This window comes from Rana temporaria, chromosome 4 (assembly GCF_905171775.1).
Source record: "Rana temporaria chromosome 4, aRanTem1.1, whole genome shotgun sequence".
Classification (NCBI taxonomy): Eukaryota; Metazoa; Chordata; class Amphibia; order Anura; family Ranidae; genus Rana; species Rana temporaria.
The window spans coordinates 83,825,531-83,849,755 of NC_053492.1; the positions used below are offsets into that span (position 1 = coordinate 83,825,531).

A 24,225-nucleotide genomic window follows, 5' to 3' on the forward strand; every position below is an offset into this window, starting at 1 on the left:
ATCAATAGGCCCGTACGGCGTACTTAGCCGCAATGCGCACTGGGAAATGTAGTCGGCCGGCGCATGCGCAGTGTAAAAAAACGTCAAAAACGTGAGGTCAAGCCTCATTACCATGATACATGCCCCCCTCCAAGTCATTTGAATTAGGCGCCCTTACGCCCGCTCGTTTGAGGCTACGCCGCCGTAGATTGAAGTAGATTGAAAATCACTACTAGCCTAGTAAATTTACGGCGGTGTAGCCTAAACAGGCTAGGCCGCCCTAAAGTTAATCCAATCACTCTGAATCTACCTAAATATATTTACTTTTGACTGGTGAGAAGTATTCAAACTTTAGTAACTCAAACTCAAGTTTACTTTACCACTTTAGTAAATGAATCCACATGGACATTGGACCGCCACTACTCAGTCAGTAAAAGCCATGTCAAGCACTCTCTGAAGCCTGCTAAACAAATAATTAGCCCAAAAAGCCAATATAAAGTTATTTATATGTCATCTCTGCCCACATCAGATACAACAATAAAAAAAAAAGTAAGAACTTTCAACCAGGAAATCTCATCTTTCTTAGGTTTACAAATTTATTAAATCAGCCTAGGCAGAAGCCAATTTTTTTATCATTATTTACACTTAAAATGCAGTTCTGGCAATAAAACATGTTGAAGTCGGTCTCCAACCTAGAAGAGTTTACAGCAGAGCTGGTAAAATCAATTTAGCACAAATTGGGCATATCAAAGCATACACACAGCAGGAAAATCATGATTCGCCATTTCACAGAATATGCACGTGCCAGCCTGTGCAATGTGTGGCGGATTGTGTTGATCAATAAATGCAGCAAATCAATGTTTAAAAAAAAACAAAAAAAACAACAATAATAGAATAAAACTATGAATACAAAATTCAGCTAGAACAGATCAGATTTGCCTGCTTAACAACTAAAGACATGGCAGGTCCATCTAACTCCAGTCTGACTGGTGACATAGAGAGAAAGGTAACTTCAAGGTCACGAGGAGCGAGCACCACTATCGGAATCTCCAGCAATTCTCTTAACATCATTGTTATTCCAGCTGGGGATTTCACCGCTAAGCTCATCTATCTCCGACTTGTAACTAGATAATGAAGTTGTAGATTTAATAAAGTGACCTAATTTCCACCAGCTGCACTTTCCATATGGAAACCAGCTTGCAAAACACGCTACACATAAAAAATTAAAAGAAGAAAAACTACAACAAACGACAAGCTAAATCAAAACACAAAGTGGGCCTGGCACCTCTGTGTAACAGGTGGCCCCCCGCCATGGGCTCCTCTGACTTGCTTAGTTAAAACAGATGCATGGATAGCAGAAAGCAAGATTCCTCAGAGTATAAAAAAACATCCAACGATAAATGCCACTCTTAGAGTGATCAGAAAGATCGCTAAGAAAACAAATTTGCTGAAACACATTGGTCCAATGACACCCATTTTGGGCAACCCAAGCTTTGAGCCAGGTCTTAAAGACCGATGTTTTAACAATCTGAGACGGAAGGGAATTAGCAGACTGACACACTTTATGACCAATAATCATGTGATGCATAACGATCAAATGGAACAAGCATACGGTGAGGATTTAGACTTATGGAGACGAAATCAGCTGAGAACCTTCATAGGTTCTCTAAAAATCCGAGAGGAGGAGATAGGACCACCGTCGAAATTTGAAGAAATTTGCTTAAAGAAAGAACCAAAGAGACATATGTTATCATATATGTACAATCTATTGATTGACTCTAGTGCACCCCAAGAATTAGTTTTTATACAGGCATGGGAAAGGGACTTGGGTATAAAGTTTTCAGAGAAACAGAAAAACAAGATCTTTTCATTTACACATAAAGCGTCAATTGCATCCAGATACCAGGAGGGGGGTTACAAAGTACTGACCAGGTGGTACAGGACACCGAAGTTATTGAATCGGATCTTCCCGAATACATCAAGTTTGTGCTGGAGATGCCAGAAAGAAGAAGGGACCATGATACACATTTTTTGGAGCTGTCAAAAGTTAAAGGAATTCTGGGACATGGTCTCGGAGACGATTCGAGAGATTACTGGGGTAAATTTAGGTGATAGACCAGAAGCATTTTTGCTCTTCGATATTTCACTGTCTCTGGAAAAGTATAAACAATCCTTATTAAGACATTTATTAACGGCAGCTAAGGCGTGCATACCAATCTTATGGAAGAGCACGATTCCTCCAACAAAAACACAATGGTTTAGCAGAATAAATGAGATTCAATTGATGGAAAATCTTACTATGGGACTCAGGGAACGAGAGGAGGAGTATTTGAGGACTTGGACCCCATATATTGAATATGGGGGTTGTGATAACTAGAGGGGGCGGGAGGGGCTGGAGAGAGGGGGGAGAATCTGTTCCCTTTTTATTTATTTTTATTTTATTTTTATTTATTTTTTTTATTTATTTTTTTTATTTTTTTTGTGTTGTTTCTGTTTTTTGTTTTTTCTTTTTGTGGGGGGGGGGGGGTGGGGGGGAAACTATTGCTCTTTGATGGTAAAGATGCTCTCTCGAAGATTGTAGTGGAGGGTAGTAAGAATAGGTAAAAGAATGCACTACAATTAAGGAAAGGAAAAATTGATATGATATAAAATGCAGATATTCCAAATATGGAATGTGAGATATTTAGTTAATGTTAAACATGGTTGATATGTCATTGAGGAAATTGAAATGGCTGTATTTTATTTTCTGTATATGATAAAAGAAAAAGATATATAAAATAAAGAATTATAAAAAAAAAAACAGATGGTATTAGTTAATGCCAGCTGAGAAGAAAAGGTTGTCCACTTTCCTAGATAGGTGAAGGCTTATTTCTGCTAGTAGCCATCCTCTACATTCAGGCCCAGCAGAACACTATGAGATCTCTGCCCTTGAAGGGATATCCATGATATCCCACTATAACAATTCATCTTGACTTCCGCACTACTGAATAACAAACAAAATAGCCCTTTCCTGCATTATTTGCCTGTTATTGGGACTTGCAATTTGAAACTGTTCCAATTAAATTACATGTAAAACCAAAACTACAAATTAGAAAATAAATAGCCTATCAATCAATATGAGTTACAAACAATCTGCTTTTGCTGCAATACTTACCTTTGATCCAAAGTGGTTTCTGCAGTACTACTTTTTTTTGCCACTAGATGTCTTCAGTCTCCATAAAAAAAGAGATGACCAGTTTCAATCAACCCACTCCCTCTAAACCCATGATGTCATAGACCCACCCCCAGCTGTAACTGTACAGTGAACAAGAAGCAGCAGAGTAATGAGCCCATCTATCTGTACTATGCTTTCTCTTCTAGAAGTTTTCTCCCTCTCCCACTCTGGGCTTCACAGGGACTGCAAGTGTCTGATACCAATCAAAACAAGATATGTACATTGCTTACATTTGAAACAATAAATTTCATTATGTATTAACTGCTTAGTGACAACCCCCAACTTACACATACCACGGCAGGGCAGCCCTTAAGCGCAAAATCATGTACCTATACACGATTTCTCTTCTTCCATTCCCGCCGTGGTTGGACACAGCAAGAGCCAATCAGAGTCCGGCGGCCGCGATTACAGGAGAGGCAGAACGATGGTCTGCCTATGTAAACAAGGCAGACCGCTGTTCTGTGAGTGATTAAAATTAAGATCTTGTCTTTCTAAGCAGAAGCACGGATTCTCTGTTTTCCTTCAATCACAGCATTCCCCCACAGTTAGAAAGCACTCCCCTAGGAGCACAGTTAACCCTTTGATTTCCCCTGATGTTATTCCCCTTCCCTGCCAGTGTCTTTTATACAGTGACAGTGTATTGTTTTTATTTATTTTTTAGCACTGATCACTGTTTTGGTATCGCTGGTCCCAAAAAAGTGTCACTTTGTGTCAGATTTGTCTGCTGCAATGTCACAGTCCCGCTAAAAATTGATGATTGTCGCCATAACTGGTAAAAACAATAAAAAGTTCATTAATCGATCCCATCGTTTGTAGACACTATAACTTTTGCGCAAACCAATCGATAAATGCTTATTGGGAGTTTTTTTTACCAAAAACATGTAGCAGAATACATATTGGCCTAAACTGATGAAGATATTAGATTTGTTTTTATTTTTTATTGGATATCTTTTGTAGCAGAAAGCAAAAAGTATTGTTTTTTTTTTTGTTTTTTTATTGTCTTTTTTTTTTTCTCTTTCTGTCTGTATTTATCAAGTATATATGTTCCATGTCAGTAGGTTATAAAGTGCTGAAAACAGAGGATCACCTTGACTGCATTTTCAGAAGGAAGTCATTGATGGCAGCCAATCGAATTCATTCTTGGGTGGTTTCCTTTAAGCTGAGCACATGGCTAGGGATTTAATATTCATTTAAGAACAACTATAAAATTTGTATTTTTATCTGCCAGGCCTGGGACAATGCTCCCGTCACACTGCTTGCTATCTTTTAATATAATAAGAAACATGAAAAATGAGTATGCCCCGGCCTCGCTGTTCAGTCTCTTATCACACATCTATTTGCATCAGGTAGTACTTTCCCCGGGCCTCGCCACTGACTTTATGAAACAGGGATATTTATGATTTGATTTGCCTCATGTCTGCCTGCCCTAGTTTATCATTAAACCAAGCGGCAGCACCCATACCAAAATACGTATTTTACAAACAACAAGCCGCCAGCCAGAATGAGTGGGCTATAATACCCATTTCCTTCTAATTTATAGTTCATACATAGGTTCCAAGGCAAAACAAATTACAAGTGGAACTTTGTCGCTTGTCTTTATGGTAAAGTGAACTCTCATTGAAATATCTATTGATGGCAGGATGTAATAACTTACACCAACAGACTGGCTGCTGTGAGCGACAGCCCTTCACCTAACCAATGGCTGGAAATCTCAGCAACACACAGTCCCGGGAGGTTATGGAGTGCCCGCCTTGTAGATGGTATAAAAGGGATCTATTAATAAGTAAAGAGCACTCGGACAGGCAGCAGCTTAGTTATTACAGAAAGTTTTCTCCTCTGCTACTAGTGTCTGGATTAACCATTTCATGACTGCACGGCCTTTATAAAGTCCTCATCCATATTATTTTGTCTTGTGAAAAAAAGGTACTAAAAATTGCAGCAGGGAACTAGAAGTGCACCTGTGCACATTGCTAGTCCAACGACCCTGCTGTCTATGTACCGTATTTATCGGCATATGACACGCACCCTAACTTTAAAGCTAGGTTCACACCTATGCAAATTTAATGCACGTTTCCAAGCATTCAATTTGCATAGCAAGAGAATGTGACTGGTTCCCTATGGAGCCGGTTCACATATCTCCACAGCGTGTCCGGTGCAGTGTGTCGGAAAAACGTGTGCTTTTTAGGTTCAATTTCAGCCCAAAATTTGGGCTGAAATCGGACCTGAATCGGTGAACCAGCACCGGACCCCTGCTGTGCGCCGATTGCGGCGTGGCGGTGTGAAACCGGCTTCAACGGGAAGTTTCAGGGAAAAAAACTTTCCACAGCTCCCTGCGTATAACACGCAGACACAGTTTACCCTCTATTTTCAGGATAAAAAAGTGAGTGTTATACACCAATAAATACAGTATATATCCAATCAGCCATATATGATGCTCTGCAGTTCTATAGTCCAGCTCTTTGAGCAGCACGTCTGACGTGCTTGAGAGTCATTTTCTATTACATAATATTTTTTTACAACGCAGGTTTCCAGGTCTTTCCTTAAAGTGATATTAAAGGAGAAGTCCAGCCTGAGCACAATCGGCTGGGCTTCTCCTATGGGTCACAGGAGTGCAATTAATTTTGCACTCCTGTGACCTGTTCTGAAGTCCGCTTTCTGCTGAAATCACCAAGATCAGTCCAGGCACCGCGTCATCCGACTCTGGAAGTCTGGATCCGCTAGGTGCCTGGACTGATAGGCTGACAGCTCAGCGTTCCGACGAGCGTGGAGGAGCAGAGCAGGAAAGATGCTGATTGACAACTCTCTGCTTGGGGAGGTGAGAGAACGGTGCGGTATTTGGTAAGAGGCAGCGGGGGACCGATGCTGCATCCACCTAAGTATGATTATGGGATAAAAAAAAATCCATACTTCTCTTTTAATGTGATTTTTTTTAAATAAAGAATAACAAACATGTTATACTTGTTTGCTCTGTTCAGCAGTTTTGCACAAAACAGCCCCAATCCTCCTCTTCTAGGGTCCCCTGCCAGCACTCCTGGCCCCACCCTCCTGCTGAGTGCCCGCACAGTAAGCAATTTTCTATGGGGGCACCCAAGCAAACTGCCTTGGCCATAGAAAAGGCCGGGCGGCCATCTTGGTCCACCCGGCGGCGGCCTAGGTGAGCCTAGAGCGGCGCTCTGACGTCATCACCCTGCGCGTGTTCAGCTGGCTTCTCTGGTAAGACTAAGCAAGCACTAATCTTCCTATACAGTGGGGGAGATGTGAACCATATTACAGTGGGGGAGATGTGAACCATATTACAGTGGGGGAGATGTGAACCATATTACAGTGGGGGAGATGTCTGTGGATATTACAGTGGGGGAGATGTCTGTGGATATTACAGTGGGGGAGATGTCTGTGGATATTACAGTGGGGGAGATGTCTGTGGATATTACAGTGGGGGAGATGTCTGTGGATATTACAGTGGGGGAGATGTCTGTGGATATTACAGTGGGGGAGATGTCTGTGGATATTACAGTGGGGGAGATGTCTGTGGATATTACAGTGGGGAGATGTCTGTGGATATTACAGTGGGGACTATATATAGTGGTGATCCGAAAAATGTATGTGCGTTATAATTAATCAAAATTAGTAGATTAATCGATTAAAAAAAATTGATTTATCGGACACAAACATTATAATCAGTAACAGCCCTAATATATATATATACATACATACACCGTATTTATCGCAGTATACCGCGCTCCCGCGTATACCGCGCACCCCTAAAGTTGCCCCCAATCCTGTGGAAAAAAAGTTTTTTTGTACTTACAGCTTTGGTGTCTTGCGCGACGTCCATCGGCGGCCTCGTCGGGTCCGGCGTTCGTCTGCGGCTTTGGGTGTCCTCTTCGTCGGGTCCGGCGTCCTTCTGCGGCTTCGGGTGTCCTCTTCGTCGGGTCCGGCGTCCTTCTGCGGCGTCCTCGCGTCCTCCCCGCTCGTTTCCTGCGCTGAGTTTGAATACTGCGCCGACATATACAGAGCGCAGTACACTCGTGCATTGTCGGCAATGCTCGGCAACTCTCGCGCTGACGTACAGGACGTGAGCGCGGAAGGAGCCGAGACTGCCCGACTATACCCGAGTGTACTGCGCTCGGTATATGTCAGCGCAGTATTCAAAACTCCAGTAAGGTGATGATACACTCTACCACCAGTAAGGTGATGCTACACTCTACCACCAGTAAGGTGATGATACACTCTACCACCAGTAAGGTGATGATACACTCTACCACCAGTAAGGTGATGATACACTCTACCACCAGTAAGGTGATGATACACTCTACCACCAGTAAGGTGATGATACACTCTACCACCAGTATAGTGATGATACAATCTACCACCAGTAAGGTGATGATACACTCTACCACCAGTAAGGTGATGATACACTCTACCACCAGTATAGTGATGATACACTCTACCACCAGTAAGGTGATGATACACTCTACCACCAGTAAGGTGATGATACACTCTACCACCAGTAAGGTGATGATACACTCTACCACCAGTAAGGTGATGATACACTCTACCACCAGTAAGGTGATCATACACTCTACCACCAGTAAAGTGCTGACACAATTTAAGTGTATAAATACTCTGCTATGCCACATATCTAAAAAAAAAAAAAAAAAAAAACAGCTACAATAAATGAAATTATTCACAATAAACCAATCTGCAGCATAACTAATAAAAAAAAAAAAAAAAAAAAAAAAATTGCTTTCTCATTTAATCTCCAAATAATTCTCCCGAACTGAAGCAGCATAGGATAATGAAACAAAATGCGTTACCTGAGGATTTGTTCCAGCTGATCCACCTTGTCATGCAAGGATTTTGTTATGTCTGTCTCTGTGCTGGGAATAAGAGGATGAAAGAGATATTGTAAATCAGATTGCTGAAAATAATTTCCTGTTTTTATTAATACAGCATTGCTGAGTGGCACAAACAATAACTAAGTCTTCCATCAAAGCTGACACATAGTTCCACTGCCCTGGCTAAGCCCTCAGAGGGTACGTTTAAAGTGAAATTTGCGGATGATAGGGCACAAGAGCTGAATATACTGGATGCCTAATATAACTTATTTGACTACTTTAAAGGGGGCCGGCAAGGGTAGAACTATATGGCACCACTCACCTGCAATGCTTGTTCCATATCAGTGACTCAATATGTTTTTGTGCAATTCCCAGAGTTCAGCTTGAAGGATTATTTTGTGATTCTTCCTAGCAACCAGTCAGAATACCATTCTTAAATATTTGGATGTAAAAGTGAACTATGCAGTCTAAATGAGTGGGTAACACACGTGCCTGAAACAGCTCTTCTCTTTAGTCATTAAAAAAATCCACTTTTTTTTGTCCCAATATAAAAATGTATTCAGAGATAACCAACACAGTTCAGATGGCAAACAGGGAATCTACAGTAAACCTAATTTATAGTGATGAATAAACTGCAGAATATGAATGGATATCAGACATGTAAGTTCTGGAAACAAGTCAATACAACTTAGTGCAGCCTTTCTCAAGCTTTTTAACACAGAGAAACCAAATCTCACCGAATTACTGTATCTTCAGTTTACTGATTAATAGTGTAGTGGTCAGTGGGAAGAATATTACTTACATTGGTGATCAGTGAGAAGAGTTCCCCTTACATTGGTGGTCAGTGGGAAAAAAGCCCCTTACATTGGTGGTCAGTTGGAAGAGAGCCCCTTACATTGGTGGTTAGTGGAAAGAATGCCTCTTACAATGGTGGTCAATGGAATGCTACCTTGGTGGTCAGTCGGAAGGATGCTTCTTACATTAGTGGTCAGTGGGAAGAGTGCCAGTTACATTGGTGGTCAGCATGAAGAATGCCCCTTTACATTAGTAGTCAGTAGAAAGAATGCCTCCTATGTTGTTGGTCTCTGATGTGGCCCGCGACCTCTAGCTCTAATATGAAAGAGAATATTGTTATTAAAGGTCAGTTTATTACTAAAATCACAGGGGCAGATCCACAAAGAGAGTACGCCGGCGTATCTACTGATACGCCGGCGTACTTTCAAATTTCCTGCGTTGTATCTTTGTTTTGAATTGTCAAAACAAGATACAACGGCATCTGGGTTAGATCCGACAGGCGTACGTACGTCTTCGTACGCCTTTGGATCTTAGATGCAATTCTTCGGCGTCCGCTGGGTGGCGTTCCCGTTGTTTTCCGCGTTGAGTATGCAAATTCGCTATTTCCGACGATCCACGAACGTACGAGCGGCCGTCGCATTTTTTTACGTCGTCTCTAGTCGACTTTTTCCGGCATATAGTTAAAGCTGCTATATGGTGGTGTACTCAATGTTAAGTATGGCCGTCGTTCCCGCGTATAATTTTAAAATTTTTATTTAGTTTGCATAAGTCGTCTGTGAATCGGGCTGGACGTAATTTACGCCCACGTCAAAACAATGATGTCCTTGCGACGTCATTAAGCGCAATGCATGGCGGGAAATTTAGGGACGGCGCATGCGCAGTTCATTCGGCGCGGGGACGCGCTTCATTTAAATGAAACACGCCCCCCTACTAGCCACATTTGAATTGCGCACCATTACGCCGCGAGAGATACACTACGCCGCCGTAACTTACGGCGCAAATTCTTTGTGGATTCGAAGCTGGGAAAAGTAAGTTACAGTGGCGTAGTGTTTTCTCACATACGCTGCGCCCATGCAATTGTTTGTAAATCTGCCCCACAGTGTATATATTATGGGCATATCTGTTCTGCAGTGGTTACTGGGCTGCTTTCAAACTGATCTGCAGATGCAGAGCAGTGCACCTGTGGGTTACCTGCACTGAGCCATAGACTTCTGTTATGACCTGCGAGTTTGGTGAGCTTTCTGAAAGTGCACCAAACCTGCAGAATATAATAGAAGTCTATTGCAAAGTGCAGGAAAGCCAAAGGTACATTGCATTGCACCCGCGGTGCGGGTAAACCCCTGTGCATCAGTGTGAAAGCAGCCTTGGGCCCCTTTCCCACGGTCAGTCCGACCCAATTGGACCCTCCATTCACCTCTAAGAAGTGGCAGATGTAAACCGACTTGTGTCCTACCTTCAATCCGGCAAAAAAAAAAAAAAGTTTAGTGGGCTTTGTCCATGTCCGTTCTGCATATGCAGAGCGGACACGGACCTGCCATCTGCCCGGAGCGAGTCGCTTAAGTGGACCTCATGCTTCAAAAGGTTGGGCACCCCTGGGTCAGAAATTGCTCAATGTTCAAGGAACCCCTAGCAACCTCTGGAGGAACCCTAGTTGAGAAAAAGGTTTTCTTACCCATAACCCCTCTGGGGCAAACATTCCAGAATGTCATAGCAAAGGGACAGCTGGTTATCTCGCTCACAAGTGTAGATGGATTCCAAAGCTATCATCATAAGCTGGTCCTGACCAGGAATTAGCTTCTGCGGCCACTAAAGAGGAAAAAAAATTATTGAGAAAAAAAAAATCATCATCAGCTATATTATATAGATCAGCAACAATAGACAATGAAAGAGGATCGTGACCGCTTTAAAAAGTTACCCGTGTCATCATGTCTAATTCTACCAACCTTATAAAGAAATAGGCAAGAGTAATATTTCAAATGTGTAATGGATAAATGACTGGTAATCTGAGCCCTCTTGGCAGTGTAATTACAGAACGGTGCACTCCAAGCACAACACAGGGATTCCACATTTGTCATTTTTCTCATGTCCACATAAACTTCCCTCCAAACAATTACGACCTGAATATCCCAAAGTCAAATTAGTTAATCAAGGATTAAAAGCTGCTCACAGAATCTTTTAATCTCTGGAACTTAAATGATGCAGATAAAGTGTGATTTATTGTTGTCACATCAGTAGTACAGCCTAATTTATTACTTCAACATGCTGTCACCATTTAATTATTCAAAGCTGTTGCTAAGCTATGAAAAAATAAATCACATATTATAGAATATTCTCACAGCACTGAAATATCAACCAAAGCAACTCTTCCCCTGTCCAGCTCTTCATATTTGTTGAGAGAATGGTTATGGGGGCACAGACAAACCAAACCAGGTAAAGACATATTGTTATGTCTGAGAGCAAATCAGGTGATTGTATTTAGTTACTTGATTCATGTTTTTAAAGTGGAGGTTCCATCAAAAAAACTATTTTGCTTTAAACTGTAGCTTACGACTAAAAAACATTTTATTTTTATTTTTTTTTACTCATCTGGAAATGCCTGGTGCTATGCGGTCCCACGAAATCTGCCTTTGAAACCACCTAGGATTCTGACATCTCCCTCTAATGCTCCTGGGAAATGCGTGTCATCATTTCCCAGGATGCAGTGCGCTGTCCAATTATCACTCCCCATCCAAGACTTCCAGGAAGTAAGTGCTGTCAGCTGGTCAGCACTCAGTGTGAACCCAGCCTCAATCCTAGCTAAAAGACCAGTTTGGGTTTTACCAACCAACTGTTGCTTTACTTTCACAACTGGTCAGAGGTGTTTGCCAATTTTCAATCCAGATACTCACCCTATGGTCCTCGCTGACAGACCTCAGTTTGTAAAGTAAAAGTTTGTGGGGAAGTGTATCAAATGCCTTTGCAAAATCCAGATAAACCAAATCCACAGGCCTTCCTTTATCTAGATGGCAGCTCATGTCTTCATAGAACCTTTAAAGGGGTTGTAAAGGTAATTTTTCCCCCCTAAAAAGCTTCCTTTACCTTAGTGCAGTCCTCCTTCACTTACCTCATCCTTCGATTTTGCTTTTAAATGTCCTTATTTCTTCTGAGAAATCCTCACTTCCTGTTCTTCTGTCTGTAACTCCACACAGTAATGCAAGGCTTTCTCCCTGGTGTGGAGAAAGCCTCTTGACGGGGGAGGGGGCGAGCAGGAGGGTCAGGATACTCTCTACTTTGCAGATGGAGAAAGGAGCTATGTATTAATGGGCGTCCTGACACTCCTGCTCGCCCCCTTCCTCCTCAAGAGGCTTTCTCCACACCAGGGAGAAAGCCTTGCATTATTGTGTGTAGTTAGACAGAAGAACAGGAAGTGAGGAATTTTCAGAAGAAATAAGGACATTTAAAAGCAAAATCGAAGGATGAGGTAAGTGAAGGAGGACTGCACTAAGGTAAAGGAAGCTATTTAGGGAAAAAAATATTTTTCTTTAAAACCCTTTTCACACTGAAGGCAGTTTTCAGGAATTTTAGCGCTAGAAATAGCGCCTGTAAAGTGCCTGAAGACCGCCTCCCATGCTGCCCGAATGTGAAAGCCCGAGTGGATGCACACTGAAGTGTTGCGCTTGCAGGACGTCCTGCAAGCAGCATCTTTGGAGCGGTTTGGGAGTACTTTATACAGCACTCCTATACCGTCCCTGCCAATTGGAATGAATGGGCAGCGCCTCAAAAGCACTTCGGAAAGGCTGCAACACGGGCGGCTTTGACCCTTTCCTTGCACTGTCAGCGGCGAAAAGTGCTGCTAAAACTACAGTAAAACGACGGTAAAGCACCGCTAAATCGAGTGGCAATTTAACGCCAACGTGGCCGTGGCTACAATGTAAGAGTAGCCTAATAGATTGGTCTGGCAAGAATGATTCTGTGCTGATTACCACTAATGATACGGTTTTCATTACTCAAATCTTGGATATAATCCCTTCTCATCCCCACCATTATTAGCTTACATACTATCAATGTTAGGCTGGCTGATCTGTAATTTCCAAGGATATATATTGGTCCTTTTTTAAATATTGGTACTACATTAGCTTTTCTCCAATCACCTGGTACCATTCCAGTCAGTAAACGGTTCATAAAAATTAGGACCTGTGGAACTAGCTTTCACTTGGCTGAGTTTCTTAAGGACCTACGGGTGCAAGCCACCTGGTCCTGGTGACTTATTATGTTAAAGGGGTTGTAAAGGTAAAAAAAAAATCCTAAATAGCTTCCTTTACCTTAGTGCAGTCCTCCTTTACTTACCTCATACTTCGATTTTGCTTTTAAATGTCCTTATTTCTTCTGAGAAATCCTCACTTCCTGTTCTTCTGCCTGTAACTCCACACAGTAATGCAAGGCTTTCTCCCTGGTGTGGGGTTGTGCTTGTCCCCTCCCTTGAGGGGGGAGGGGGCGAGCAGGAGAGTCAGGATGCTCTCTACGTTGCAGATAGAGAAAAGAGCTGTGTGTTAATTAAAAGCAAAATTGAAGGATGAGGTAAGTGAAGGAGGACTGCACTAAGGCAAAGGAAGCTATTTAGGGAAGAAAAATTACCTTTACAACCCCTTTAAGTTTTTCAAGTCTATTTCTAATATTGTCTTTTGTTAGCAATGAGGGTGCATTCTGTGACATTTTATTAACATTACAGTCTTGGTTACTATATCCCCCTGTTTGCTTTGTTAAAACTGAAGAGAAGAATGCATTTAAAACCTTTAGCTTTTCTTTGTCTTTTGCAACCAAATTTCCTTCATTGTCCTTTATGGGGCCAATATATTCTGGCCTCACTTTCTCTTTATATATTTAACCACTTGACAACTGGGCACTTAAACACCCTTAATAACCAGACCAATTTTCAGCTTTTGGTGCTCTCACGTTTTGAATGACAATAACTCAGTCATACAACATTGTAACCAAATGAAATTTTTGTCCTTTTTTTCCCACAAATAGAGCTTTCTTTTGGTGGTATTTGATCACCTCTGCGTTTTTTTTTTTTTTCGCTATTAATGAAAAAAGAACGAAAATTTTGTAAAAAAATGAATTTTTCTTCATTTCTATCATATCATTTTGTAAAAAAGTAATTTTTCCTCATACATTTGGCCTAAAATGCATACTGCTACATATTTTTGGTAAAAAAAAAAAAAAAATTTGGATATTATTTAGTCTGGGTGAAAGTTATAGGGTCTACAAGCTATGGTACCAATTTCTGAAAATTGAACAATTTGATCACACCTGAAGTACTGACAGCTTCTCTCATTTCTTGAGACCCTAACAAGCCAATAAAGTACAAATACCCCCCAAATGACCCCTTTTTGGAAAGTAGACATTCCAAGGTAGTTAGTAATAGTCATAGTTAGTTTTTTGAAGTTGTCATTTGTTCCCACAATTCTTTGCAAAATTAAGATTTTTTTTTTTTTTTTTTTTTTCATACCAATATTGTCATTATAACAGGTTATTTCTCTCACATGGCATGTATATTCCACAAATGACACCCCAAAATATATTCTGCTGCTCCTCCTGAGTATGGCGATACCACATGTGTGAGACTTTTACACAGCGTGGCCACATACAGAGGCCCAAAACCGAAGTAGCAACTTCAAGCATTCTAGGAGCATAAATTACACATCTAATCTCTCAACCACCTATTACACTTTTGAAGGCCCTGGAGCACCAGGACAATGGAAACGCCCACAAAGTGACCCCATTTTGGAAAGCTAACACCCCAACGTATAATCTATGAGGCATAATGAGTCTTTTGAACAGTTCATTTTTTTCCAGATGTTCTTGGAAAATGTGGAAAAAAATAAAAACGCATTTTTTTTTACAGAAAGTTGTCCATTTATAGGATATTTCCAACACATAGCATGTACATAGAAAAAATTACACCCCAAAATATATTCTGCTGCTCCTCCTGAGTATGGCGATACCACATGTGTGAGACTTTTACACAGCGTGGCCACATACAGAGGCCCAACACCGAAGTAGCAACTTCAAGCATTCTAGGAGCATAAATTACACATCTAATCTCTCAACCACCTATTACACTTTTGAAGGCCCTGGAGCACCAGGACAATGGAAACGCCCACAAAGTGACCCCATTTTGGAAAGCTAACACCCCAACGTATAATCTATGAGGCGTAATGAGTCTTTTGAACAGTTCATTTTTTTCCAGATGTTCTTGGAAAATGTGGAAAAAAATAAAAACGCATTTTTTTTTACAGAAAGTTGTCCATTTATAGGATATTTCCAACACATAGCATGTACATAGAAAAAATTACACCCCAAAATATATTCTGCTGCTCCTCCTGAGTATGGCGATACCACATGTGTGAGACTTTTACACAGCGTGGCCACATACAGAGGCCCAACACCGAAGTAGCAACTTCAAGCATTCTAGGAGCATAAATTACACATCTAATCTCTCAACCACCTATTACACTTTTGAAGGCCCTGGAGCACCAGGACAATAGAAACGCCCACAAAGTGACCCCATTTTGGAAAGCTAACACCCCAACGTATAATCTATGAGGCATAATGAGTCTTTTGAACAGTTCATTTTTTTCCAGATGTTCTTGGAAAATGTGGAAAAAAATAAAAACGCATTTTTTTTTACAGAAAGTTGTCCATTTATAGGATATTTCCAACACATAGCATGTACATAGAAAAAATTACACCCCAAAATATATTCTGCTGCTCCTCCTGAGTATGGCGATACCACATGTGTGAGACTTTTACACAGCGTGGCCACATACAGAGGCCCAACACCGAAGTAGCAACTTCAAGCATTCTAGGAGCATAAATTACACATCTAATCTCTCAACCACCTATTACACTTTTGAAGGCCCTGGAGCACCAGGACAATAGAAACGCCCACAAAGTGACCCCATTTTGGAAAGCTAACACCCCAACGTATAATCTATGAGGCATAATGAGTCTTTTGAACAGTTCATTTTTTTCCAGATGTTCTTGGAAAATGTGGAAAAAAATAAAAACGCATTTTTTTTTACAGAAAGTTGTCCATTTATAGGATATTTCCAACACATAGCATGTACATAGAAAAAATTACACCCCAAAATATATTCTGCTGCTCCTCCTGAGTATGGCGATACCACATGTGTGAGACTTTTACACAGCGTGGCCACATACAGAGGCCCAACACCGAAGTAGCAACTTCAAGCATTCTAGGAGCATAAATTACACATCTAATCTCTCAACCACCTATTACACTTTTGAAGGCCCTGGAGGATCAGGACAATAGAAACGCCCACAAAGTGACCCCATTTTGGAAAGCTAACACCCCAACGTATAATCTATGAGCCATAATGAGTCTTTTGAACAGTTCATTTTTTTCCAGATGTTCTTGGAAAATGTGGAAAAAAATAAAAACGCATTTTTTTTACAGAAAGTTGTCCATTTATAGGATATTTCCAACACATAGCATGTACATAGAAAAAATTACACCCCAAAATATATTCTGCTGCTCCTCCTGAGTATGGCGATACCACATGTGTGAGACTTTTACACAGCGTGGCCACATACAGAGGCCCAACATCCAAGAAGCACCATCAGGTGTTCTAGGGACATAAATTACACATCCAATTTCCTTACAATCTATCACATTTTTGAAGGGCCTTCATATTTCTAACACAGCATGTACATACCAAGAATTACACCCTAAAATACATTCTGCTGAGTAATGGGTAAAAAAAAAAGAAGATTACCTGTGGTTTTAGTAGTGCAATTGTCCACAGAAGGAGAGCCCCGATCCAGGCAGCAGGCAGGGACGTGGTCACTGGTCAGCGACAGTGAATGGAATTGTCCAGGCAGCAGGCAGCAGGCAGGAATATTGTCCATAGTCAGGAAAAATATTCGTCCTGGTAGGAACATGGTCCAAGTAGCGGGCCATGGGTAGGGGAATGGGGACAGGGGTAGAGGCTTCTCCCACCCAAATCTCTTTGAAGCCTCCGGGCAACCAGACCCTAATCCGGGAATGAGAAAACTAAAAAATTAGTTTTTTCATCCAGAAAAACAATTCTGGAGCCCCTCACATATGTGAGACCCCTGTGTTCCCACTAGTATAGCAGGGTAAAAGATCAATCCAAGGGGCAGGCAAAAAACGTGGTCAAACAGTCCAGGGTCAGTTCCAGAGCAGGCAGATGTAGGTACAGTTTAGGGTTAGGCAAAAGAGTGGTCGTATAACAAGCCAGGGTCAGTTCCAGAGAAGGCAGAGGTATGTTTAGGGTTAGGCAAAAGAGTGGTTGTATAACAGGCCATGGTCGGTTCCGGAGAAGGCAGAGGTATGAGTGCAGTGGCATAAGGGGTGTGGGGGGGGAAATTACAGGAAATTAGAATTGCGTTTACCATACGTCCCTAATAATGAAGAAACGTATGGTAACGGCGGAAACATGTTCCAATACAGAGGCCTGGTTGGGAAGGACAATCGGGACAGTAATACACAGTGTCTTTTCGAATTCCTCTTCTGGAGCACACCCGGCACCTCTTCTGATTTCTGTGGCCTGTTTCAGGGGAGGGGGTTTTCTCAGGAAAGTGACGCTCGTGGAGTCTGCTCACAGAATCAGAGCGAATATTTTCCGGTGGGTTTTTCGGGGTACAAAAGGGCGGTGATGACTTCTTCTTGATAGTCCAGATATTATACGGGGTTCTCTGATGACTTTTTGTAGATTACATAGGAGTTATAAAAGGCCAAACTAAAAAAATAAATGGACACTTTCTTGTACCAGTGGCGGGATTTTCTTGTGGGCAGGTAGGGTTCTATCATCTGGTCATTGAAGTCCACTCCCCCCATGAACAAATTATAATCATAGATGCACTTTGGTTTTTGGATTGGGCCGGTTCTTTGGGGGACTTCCACGCAGGTGTCGTCGTGGATTGATGTAAGCATGTGGACGTTCCGTTTGTCCCTCCACCTGACAGCCAATATCTCCTGGTTCCTCAATGCTGCAGACTCCCCTCGTCTGAGCTTTTGATCCACCAGTTTTTGCGGGAAGCCTTTCCTGTTGGGTCTTATTGTGCCACATGCTGGGGTATTCCGGAGGTAAAGACAGCGAAACAGGGGCAAGCTGGTGTAGAAATTATCCACATAAAGGTGGTATCCCTTTCCAAAGAGTGGATACATCAGATTCCAGACCACTTTTCCGCTGACTCCCATATACTCTGGACATTCAGGGGGATGCAGTTGCGAGTCCTTCCCTTCATACACCATGAATGAGTAGAGGTACCCTGTGGCTCTGTCGCAAAGCTTGTACATTTTGACCCCATATCGGGCCCTTTTGCTGGGGATGAACTGCTTGATGCCCAGCCTGCCTGAGAATTTGACAAGGGACTCGTCCACGGATATGTTCTGTTCAGGGGTATATAATTGGGGAAATCGTTGAGCGAAAAAATTTAGAAGTGGCCTAATTTTATATAGCTTGTCAAAAGCAGGGTCATTTCGGGGAGGGCACTGGGCGTTTTCGTTAAAGTGGAGGAACCGCATAATTATTAAATATCGGGATCTTGGCATAAGGGAGGAGAAGAGTGGCATGTGGTGAATGGGTTTGGTGGACCAGTAGGAGTACAATTGTTTTTTTTTTGAAAGTGCCATAGTAAAGGTTAGGCCTAAGAACATTTTAAATTCGTCCACGGTTAGTTCTCTCCACTCAAAGGGGCGGGCATATCTGGAACCAGGGTTACTTCTTATGTACTGTTGTGCGTAGAGATTGCACTGGGCCACAATGAAGGATAGCAAATCTTCGGTGAAAAGTAAATTAAAAAAATTAAGCATTGAAAAGTTTTCGGTGTTCACCTGGACACCTGGCTGGGCAGTGAAAGGGGGGATATTTGCTGCTCCGGAATTAGGGGGAAGCCACAGGGGGTTTTGAAGGCCATAGGGAAGGCTGGCATGGCCCCTTTGTTGCAGTGGCACAGCGCTTGAGGCGGACGGCACAGCGCTTGAGGCGGACGGCACAGCTCTTGAGGCGGACGGCACAGCGCTTGAGGCGGACGGCACAGCGCTTGAGGCGGACGGCACATCGCTTGAGGCGGACGGCACATCGCTTGAGGTGGACGGCCCTGCGCGTCTGGGAGTAGGCCGCTTCTCCACGCCAGCACCCCTTCTTTTCCTGGGCCCACGTTCCTCTTCAGATTCTGAATCCGACCCACTGTCTATAACTGGTTCATAGGCCGAATCCGAATCGGACAGAGACTCCTCGCTGCTCTCATCGCTCATGGCAAGTAGAAGATGTACGGCCTGCTCACCGGTAAAGAATTTTTTTGCCATACTGGTGGCTGGTGAGGCTGTACTGCAGAGCACTGTGGTGGCACTGATGGACACAGGTGGGCACTTATGTGCACTGTAGTGGCACGGGTGTGGCTCTGGTGGGCACAGGTGGCTCTGGTGGGCACAGGTGGCTCTGGTGGCTCTGGTGGCTCTGGTGGGGCTCTGGTGTGCACTGATTAGCAGAAGGCGGCACTTATGTGCACTGTAGTGGCACGGGTGTGGCTCTGGTGGGCAAAGGTGGCTCTGGTGGGCAAAGGTGGCTTTGGTGGGCACAGGTGGCTCTGGTGTGCACGGATTAGCAGAAGGCGGCACTTATGTGCACTTTAGTGGCACGGGTGGGCACAGGTGGCTCTGGTGGGCACAGGTGGCTCTGGTGGGCACAGGTGGCTCTGGTGGGCACAGGTGGCTCTGGTGGGCACAGGTGGCTCTGGTGGCTCTGGTGTGCACTGATTAGAAGAAGGCGGCACTTATGTGCACTGTAGTGGCACGGGTGTGGCTCTGGTGGGCACAGGTGGCTCTGGTGGGCACAGGCAGCACTGGTGGGCACAGGCAGCACTGGTGGGCACAGGCGGCACTGGTGGGCACAGGCGGCACTGGTGGGCACAGGCGGCACTGGTGGGCACAGGTGGCACTGGTGGCCGCATGCGGCACTGGTGGGCGCAGGCGGCACTGGTGGGCGCAGACGGCACTGGTGGGCGCAGACGGCACTGGTGGGCACAGGCGGCACTGGTGGGCACAGGCGGCACTGGTACGGCACTGTTTTGGCACTGGTATAGGACTGTTGTGGCTCTGGTGGCACTGGTGCGGCTCTGGTGGCACTGGTGCGGCTCCGGTGACACTGGTGCGGCTCTGGTGTGGCACAGGTGGCACAGATGTGGCACTACTGGGCACAGATGTGGCACTATGGACACAGATGTGGCACTGATGTGGCACTTTAGGCACAGATGTGGCACTGATGTGGCACTATGGGCACAGATGTGGCACTGATGTGGCAATATGGGCACAGATTTGGCACTATGGGCACAGATGGGCACTATGGGGCACTGTTATGGATGGCAAAACTCACAGTTTATCTCCTCTTCTCTCTCGCTGATACTGTGTGAGGAGAGGAGAGGAGATAAACTTTCATTGACCTTGCTGTGTTTCATTGGACGGCGCGATCACATGGAAAAAGACCACTGTTACTGGTCAATTTCCCTGATCTGTGTAGCGCCGGGTCTCATAGACCCGGCGCGCACAGAATCTTCTGTGTGCGCGCCCGAGGCGGCGCGCATTGCTGCTTCTGCGGGGCGCCGTTAATTAACGGCAACCCCCAGTTAAGCAACCACCTTGCCGCCGTTATATGACGGCGGCTGGTGGTTAAGTGGTTAAAGAATGTCTTGGGTTTTTTCTCCTTTTTTTTTTTCTCCTCCGCTATGTGCCTTTTGTGGTCTATTTTAGTTGCCCCGATTGTGCTCGTACATTTCCTATTGCATTCTTTGTATTGTTGGAATGCTGACAATGACACCTCATCCTTATATTTTTTTAAGACCTTTACTTTTGCATGCATTTTTACATTACAGTTTAGCCACCCAGGATTAATTTTTGCTCTTTAAACGTGTTCTTTGTTCCTAGGATTTTATCCCATCTAATATTGTCTAGCAAAGAGCGCAGTTTAGGGAATTTAGCTCTTTTGAAATTCAGTGTTCTTGTATTACCCTTGTGCTTCTTATTTCTGTGTTTTACACTGAATCGAATTGACCCATGGTCACCGTTTCCCCGTATTTCCACATCCGCAATCAGGTCTGTATTGTTTGTAAATCAGTAGGTCTAGTAATGCGTTCTCTCTTGTTGGTGACCCATGAAATTATCCTTCAAGACATTTAGGAAACAAAGAGTCCTGATGAATGTGTGGTTTCTCCTGTCCAGTCTATATCTCATTATAATGACATTTCCCAGCCTCGTTGCCATTCCAAGCTGTGATAGGCAGTCTGCCTCCCCTTCAGGTTATGGTGCCTGTAGCATACGCACACTATTACTTTCCCATTATTTCCCTCCCTTTGGAGCTCCACCCACAAGGATTTCACCTCTTCTCCAGCTCCATTAGAGATATCATCCCTCACGTTCACTTGCACATCATCCTTGATATACAGGCATACCCCCCCCCCCCATTTCCTACCCTCCCTATCTTTACAATATAGGGAATACCCCTGAATGGTTGCCAGCCAATCATGTGAGCTGTCAAACCACCTTTCTGAAATTCCCACAAAATTGAAATCCTCCTTGTACATTAACAGCATGCTCTAAATTGAAAAAAAGAGAAGAAATACAAACCACTATATTTTTTCTTTAAGACTTTCTGTCAGATCAGCCTGCCAAAACCCAGTTTGTTTTAATTTGCACCAAGCGACAGAACTAAGAACATCTCTTCCTAAACAGTGCAAACAATGTTTTGGCAAATAAATAACTGAGAAAGTCATGAATAGCAATGAGCATCAATGCTTTGTCATACCCAAGAAATATTCTGTGCCCATATCCACACATATAGTGCCATTAAAAACAGCGAACAGATTAAGCAAGAGAGTCAACTTACTTCAGGTTTCGAATTCTGAAAGATCTTCAGAGGATGTTTAAGGTCATCCTTGGCCATGGTAACTATATAATCTTTTAGAAGAGTGTTAGCTGACCCTGGGGTCTGTGCTTCACAGCGATGAAGGAAGGGTACCATACGCTGGTAGGCATTCTTTACATATTGATCTTCTGGGGACTGGAAAATATATTAAATAACAAAAAAAGATTCAAAAACAAAAATTCCTTAGGGAACAAATTACATAGCAAACAAAATTGTTTTAAAAGGATTTCCAAAAACAGAAAACCCTCATGTTTCCCATTAGAAGATGCTTGTCTCCATGTATGCACAAATTGTGTTTTGTGATGCTGTATTTCTGTGAATTCTCCTCCATGTGCCATCAGGCATTTACCAACCCTCCAAGTCTTAAAACATGCAGTCCAAACTTTTTGAAAGCAGTAAAAACCATGATTCAAAACATCAATGTACTTACCTACAACAAAACAGCTTCCACGTATCCATTACCTTTTGTAGCTATGTATTTTGCCCCCAATGGGACACAAACAAAAAAAACAAAAGGGTTTTACCCATTCATTAGCTAATGAAAACTGTAAAAAAAAAATAATCACATCAAACTCGGGTCAAAAATCAGTCAAGTCTGTAAATGTTAACCCCGAGAAAATTCTGTCTTCAGCTACATTGCCCACACCCCTCTGAGGCATTTCACCCAGACTGGATTTAATAATACTTTTACGACTAAGCATAATCAGGGTGAAACGCAACAGAGAGGTGTGGTCGTTGGTTGGGGACTGTAGCTGAAACAGAATATTTCACAATGTGACAGGGTTGACATTTACAGAGTGTGGCCTAAGTTTGGTACAATTGTGAAACGAGACGTGCTCCTCAAGGGATCGGCACCTTGAGCGAAGAGGAAACTGACAGGACATTACAAAGGACACTTTGTGCAGCGCTATAAATACAATATTAAAAAAAATATTGTTTTGGTTTTAGACATACTTATATATACTTTAAACTTGTTTCTATATTTTAAAGTTATTTGTACAGTCACTGCACATCCTAAAATGGTACAGCAAAGCACAATATTTGGTGAGACGAAGCATTAAACAACTATGACTAATGCCAAGGCAACTGTCCTTTCACAGTTCTCATACCTGACATGGGGACAACAATGTTATAGCTGTTAACAGCATTATGAATTTGAATTTCTAAAATTCAGTCATAAAATACAATAGCTGAAATGGTTAACCATTTTGTTTTATACTTGACCCTCATAATGTCACTAAGAAAACATTGTACGTGAAATCTGTGAATGGTTTTCGAACTCTGTAAAAATCCAGGGGAAACAAGACAGACCCATTTAATTATTGTGAAAATACACATGGGGCAAAGAGTAATCCCTCAGCTTTGCCTCTTGTCTAACTAGTTTTCACATATCAGACCACTCATTTGTCTTTTTGCTGATCTGGAAGGTCAAGGATTCTCAACTGCACTATGCAAAATAAAGCTGTACTCTGCCGAGACTCTGTTGGAATACTGCAGTGACATTACCCAACACCTGTAGGCCTTCAAGGTACCACAGGGGCCTTATTTGTTTCCCAGACTGGTGGCCTTAGGATTTGATTGGGCGCATGCAAAAGTAGCAAATTATCATCTCCTTCAGGCATGTGCAGATATTTCTGAGTCCTATTTCCCATTTTCCATTCACAGGAAAATCCCCCTTTTTTTCTTTTCTTTTCTGCTTCAGTGCATTTTTACAGTATGATTTGCCCATCTGCCTTAGGTTCCCGTACGGATGCCCAAGTCTGTGCGTGGGATTTCTCCCATTGGGGCTCTCCGGCACTCTACAGAAAGCCTTACTGTATGTGCAGAGAGATGTAGCTCAGAGAAAGGTACATAACACAGTACAGAGGGCAAGAGGCTGCAGTCCCACCAAGAGACCTTCTGAAAGGACTACTCAGCCTACCAGCATTTTTTTAATCTAAATGACAGCTTGCTTTTGAAATTGCACAACACAAATGCAGACATACATTTTCCATAAGAAGTCGCAGCTTGTCGATGTCCTTGATCTGCTGCAGATCTTTAAGAGTTAATGAGACATCACAATCTGCTTCATACACAAGAGTCTCCAACGTGACCAAGTCATCACTCAGTAGCTGCAAGCCTGGGATCATCTTCTCCTTTCCCAGACGTACCAAGGAGAGGGCGCCATCTACCTGCACATAATAAGAGAGCAGTAATAACATATATTGGGCAGTATAAATATTGTATATACAAACGTATTATGTGTAAATGTAGAATATTGTATATGCTAAATATGGTTTTAAGACAAGATTCCCACTACACTGATATATTTTGTATAAGTCTTCTTCACCATTACACTCACCACCTCTCACATCATTAAAGTATTCTCAACTTTTGCTATAATAGATAGAAAAATCTTAAATGTTTCTACTAGAAGACCTGTAGACCAAGGGTAAGCAACCTGGGGCCTTCC

General features: G+C 42.8%; 1 protein-coding gene across 1 annotated transcript in view; it reads right to left on the reverse strand.

Annotated features, from left to right (window-relative positions):
• The window catches only part of NBAS (NBAS subunit of NRZ tethering complex), a 975,710-nt gene that overhangs the window by 645,840 nt on the left and 305,645 nt on the right, over positions 1–24,225 (reverse strand). The window contains exons 24-27 of the mRNA XM_040348578.1: positions 23,759–23,944; positions 21,735–21,908; positions 10,499–10,632; positions 8,011–8,073 (exon numbers count right to left, since the gene is read on the reverse strand). Of these exons, the coding sequence (XP_040204512.1) occupies positions 8,011–8,073; positions 10,499–10,632; positions 21,735–21,908; positions 23,759–23,944 (557 nt within the window). The remainder of the gene's footprint in view (positions 1–8,010; positions 8,074–10,498; positions 10,633–21,734; positions 21,909–23,758; positions 23,945–24,225) is intronic.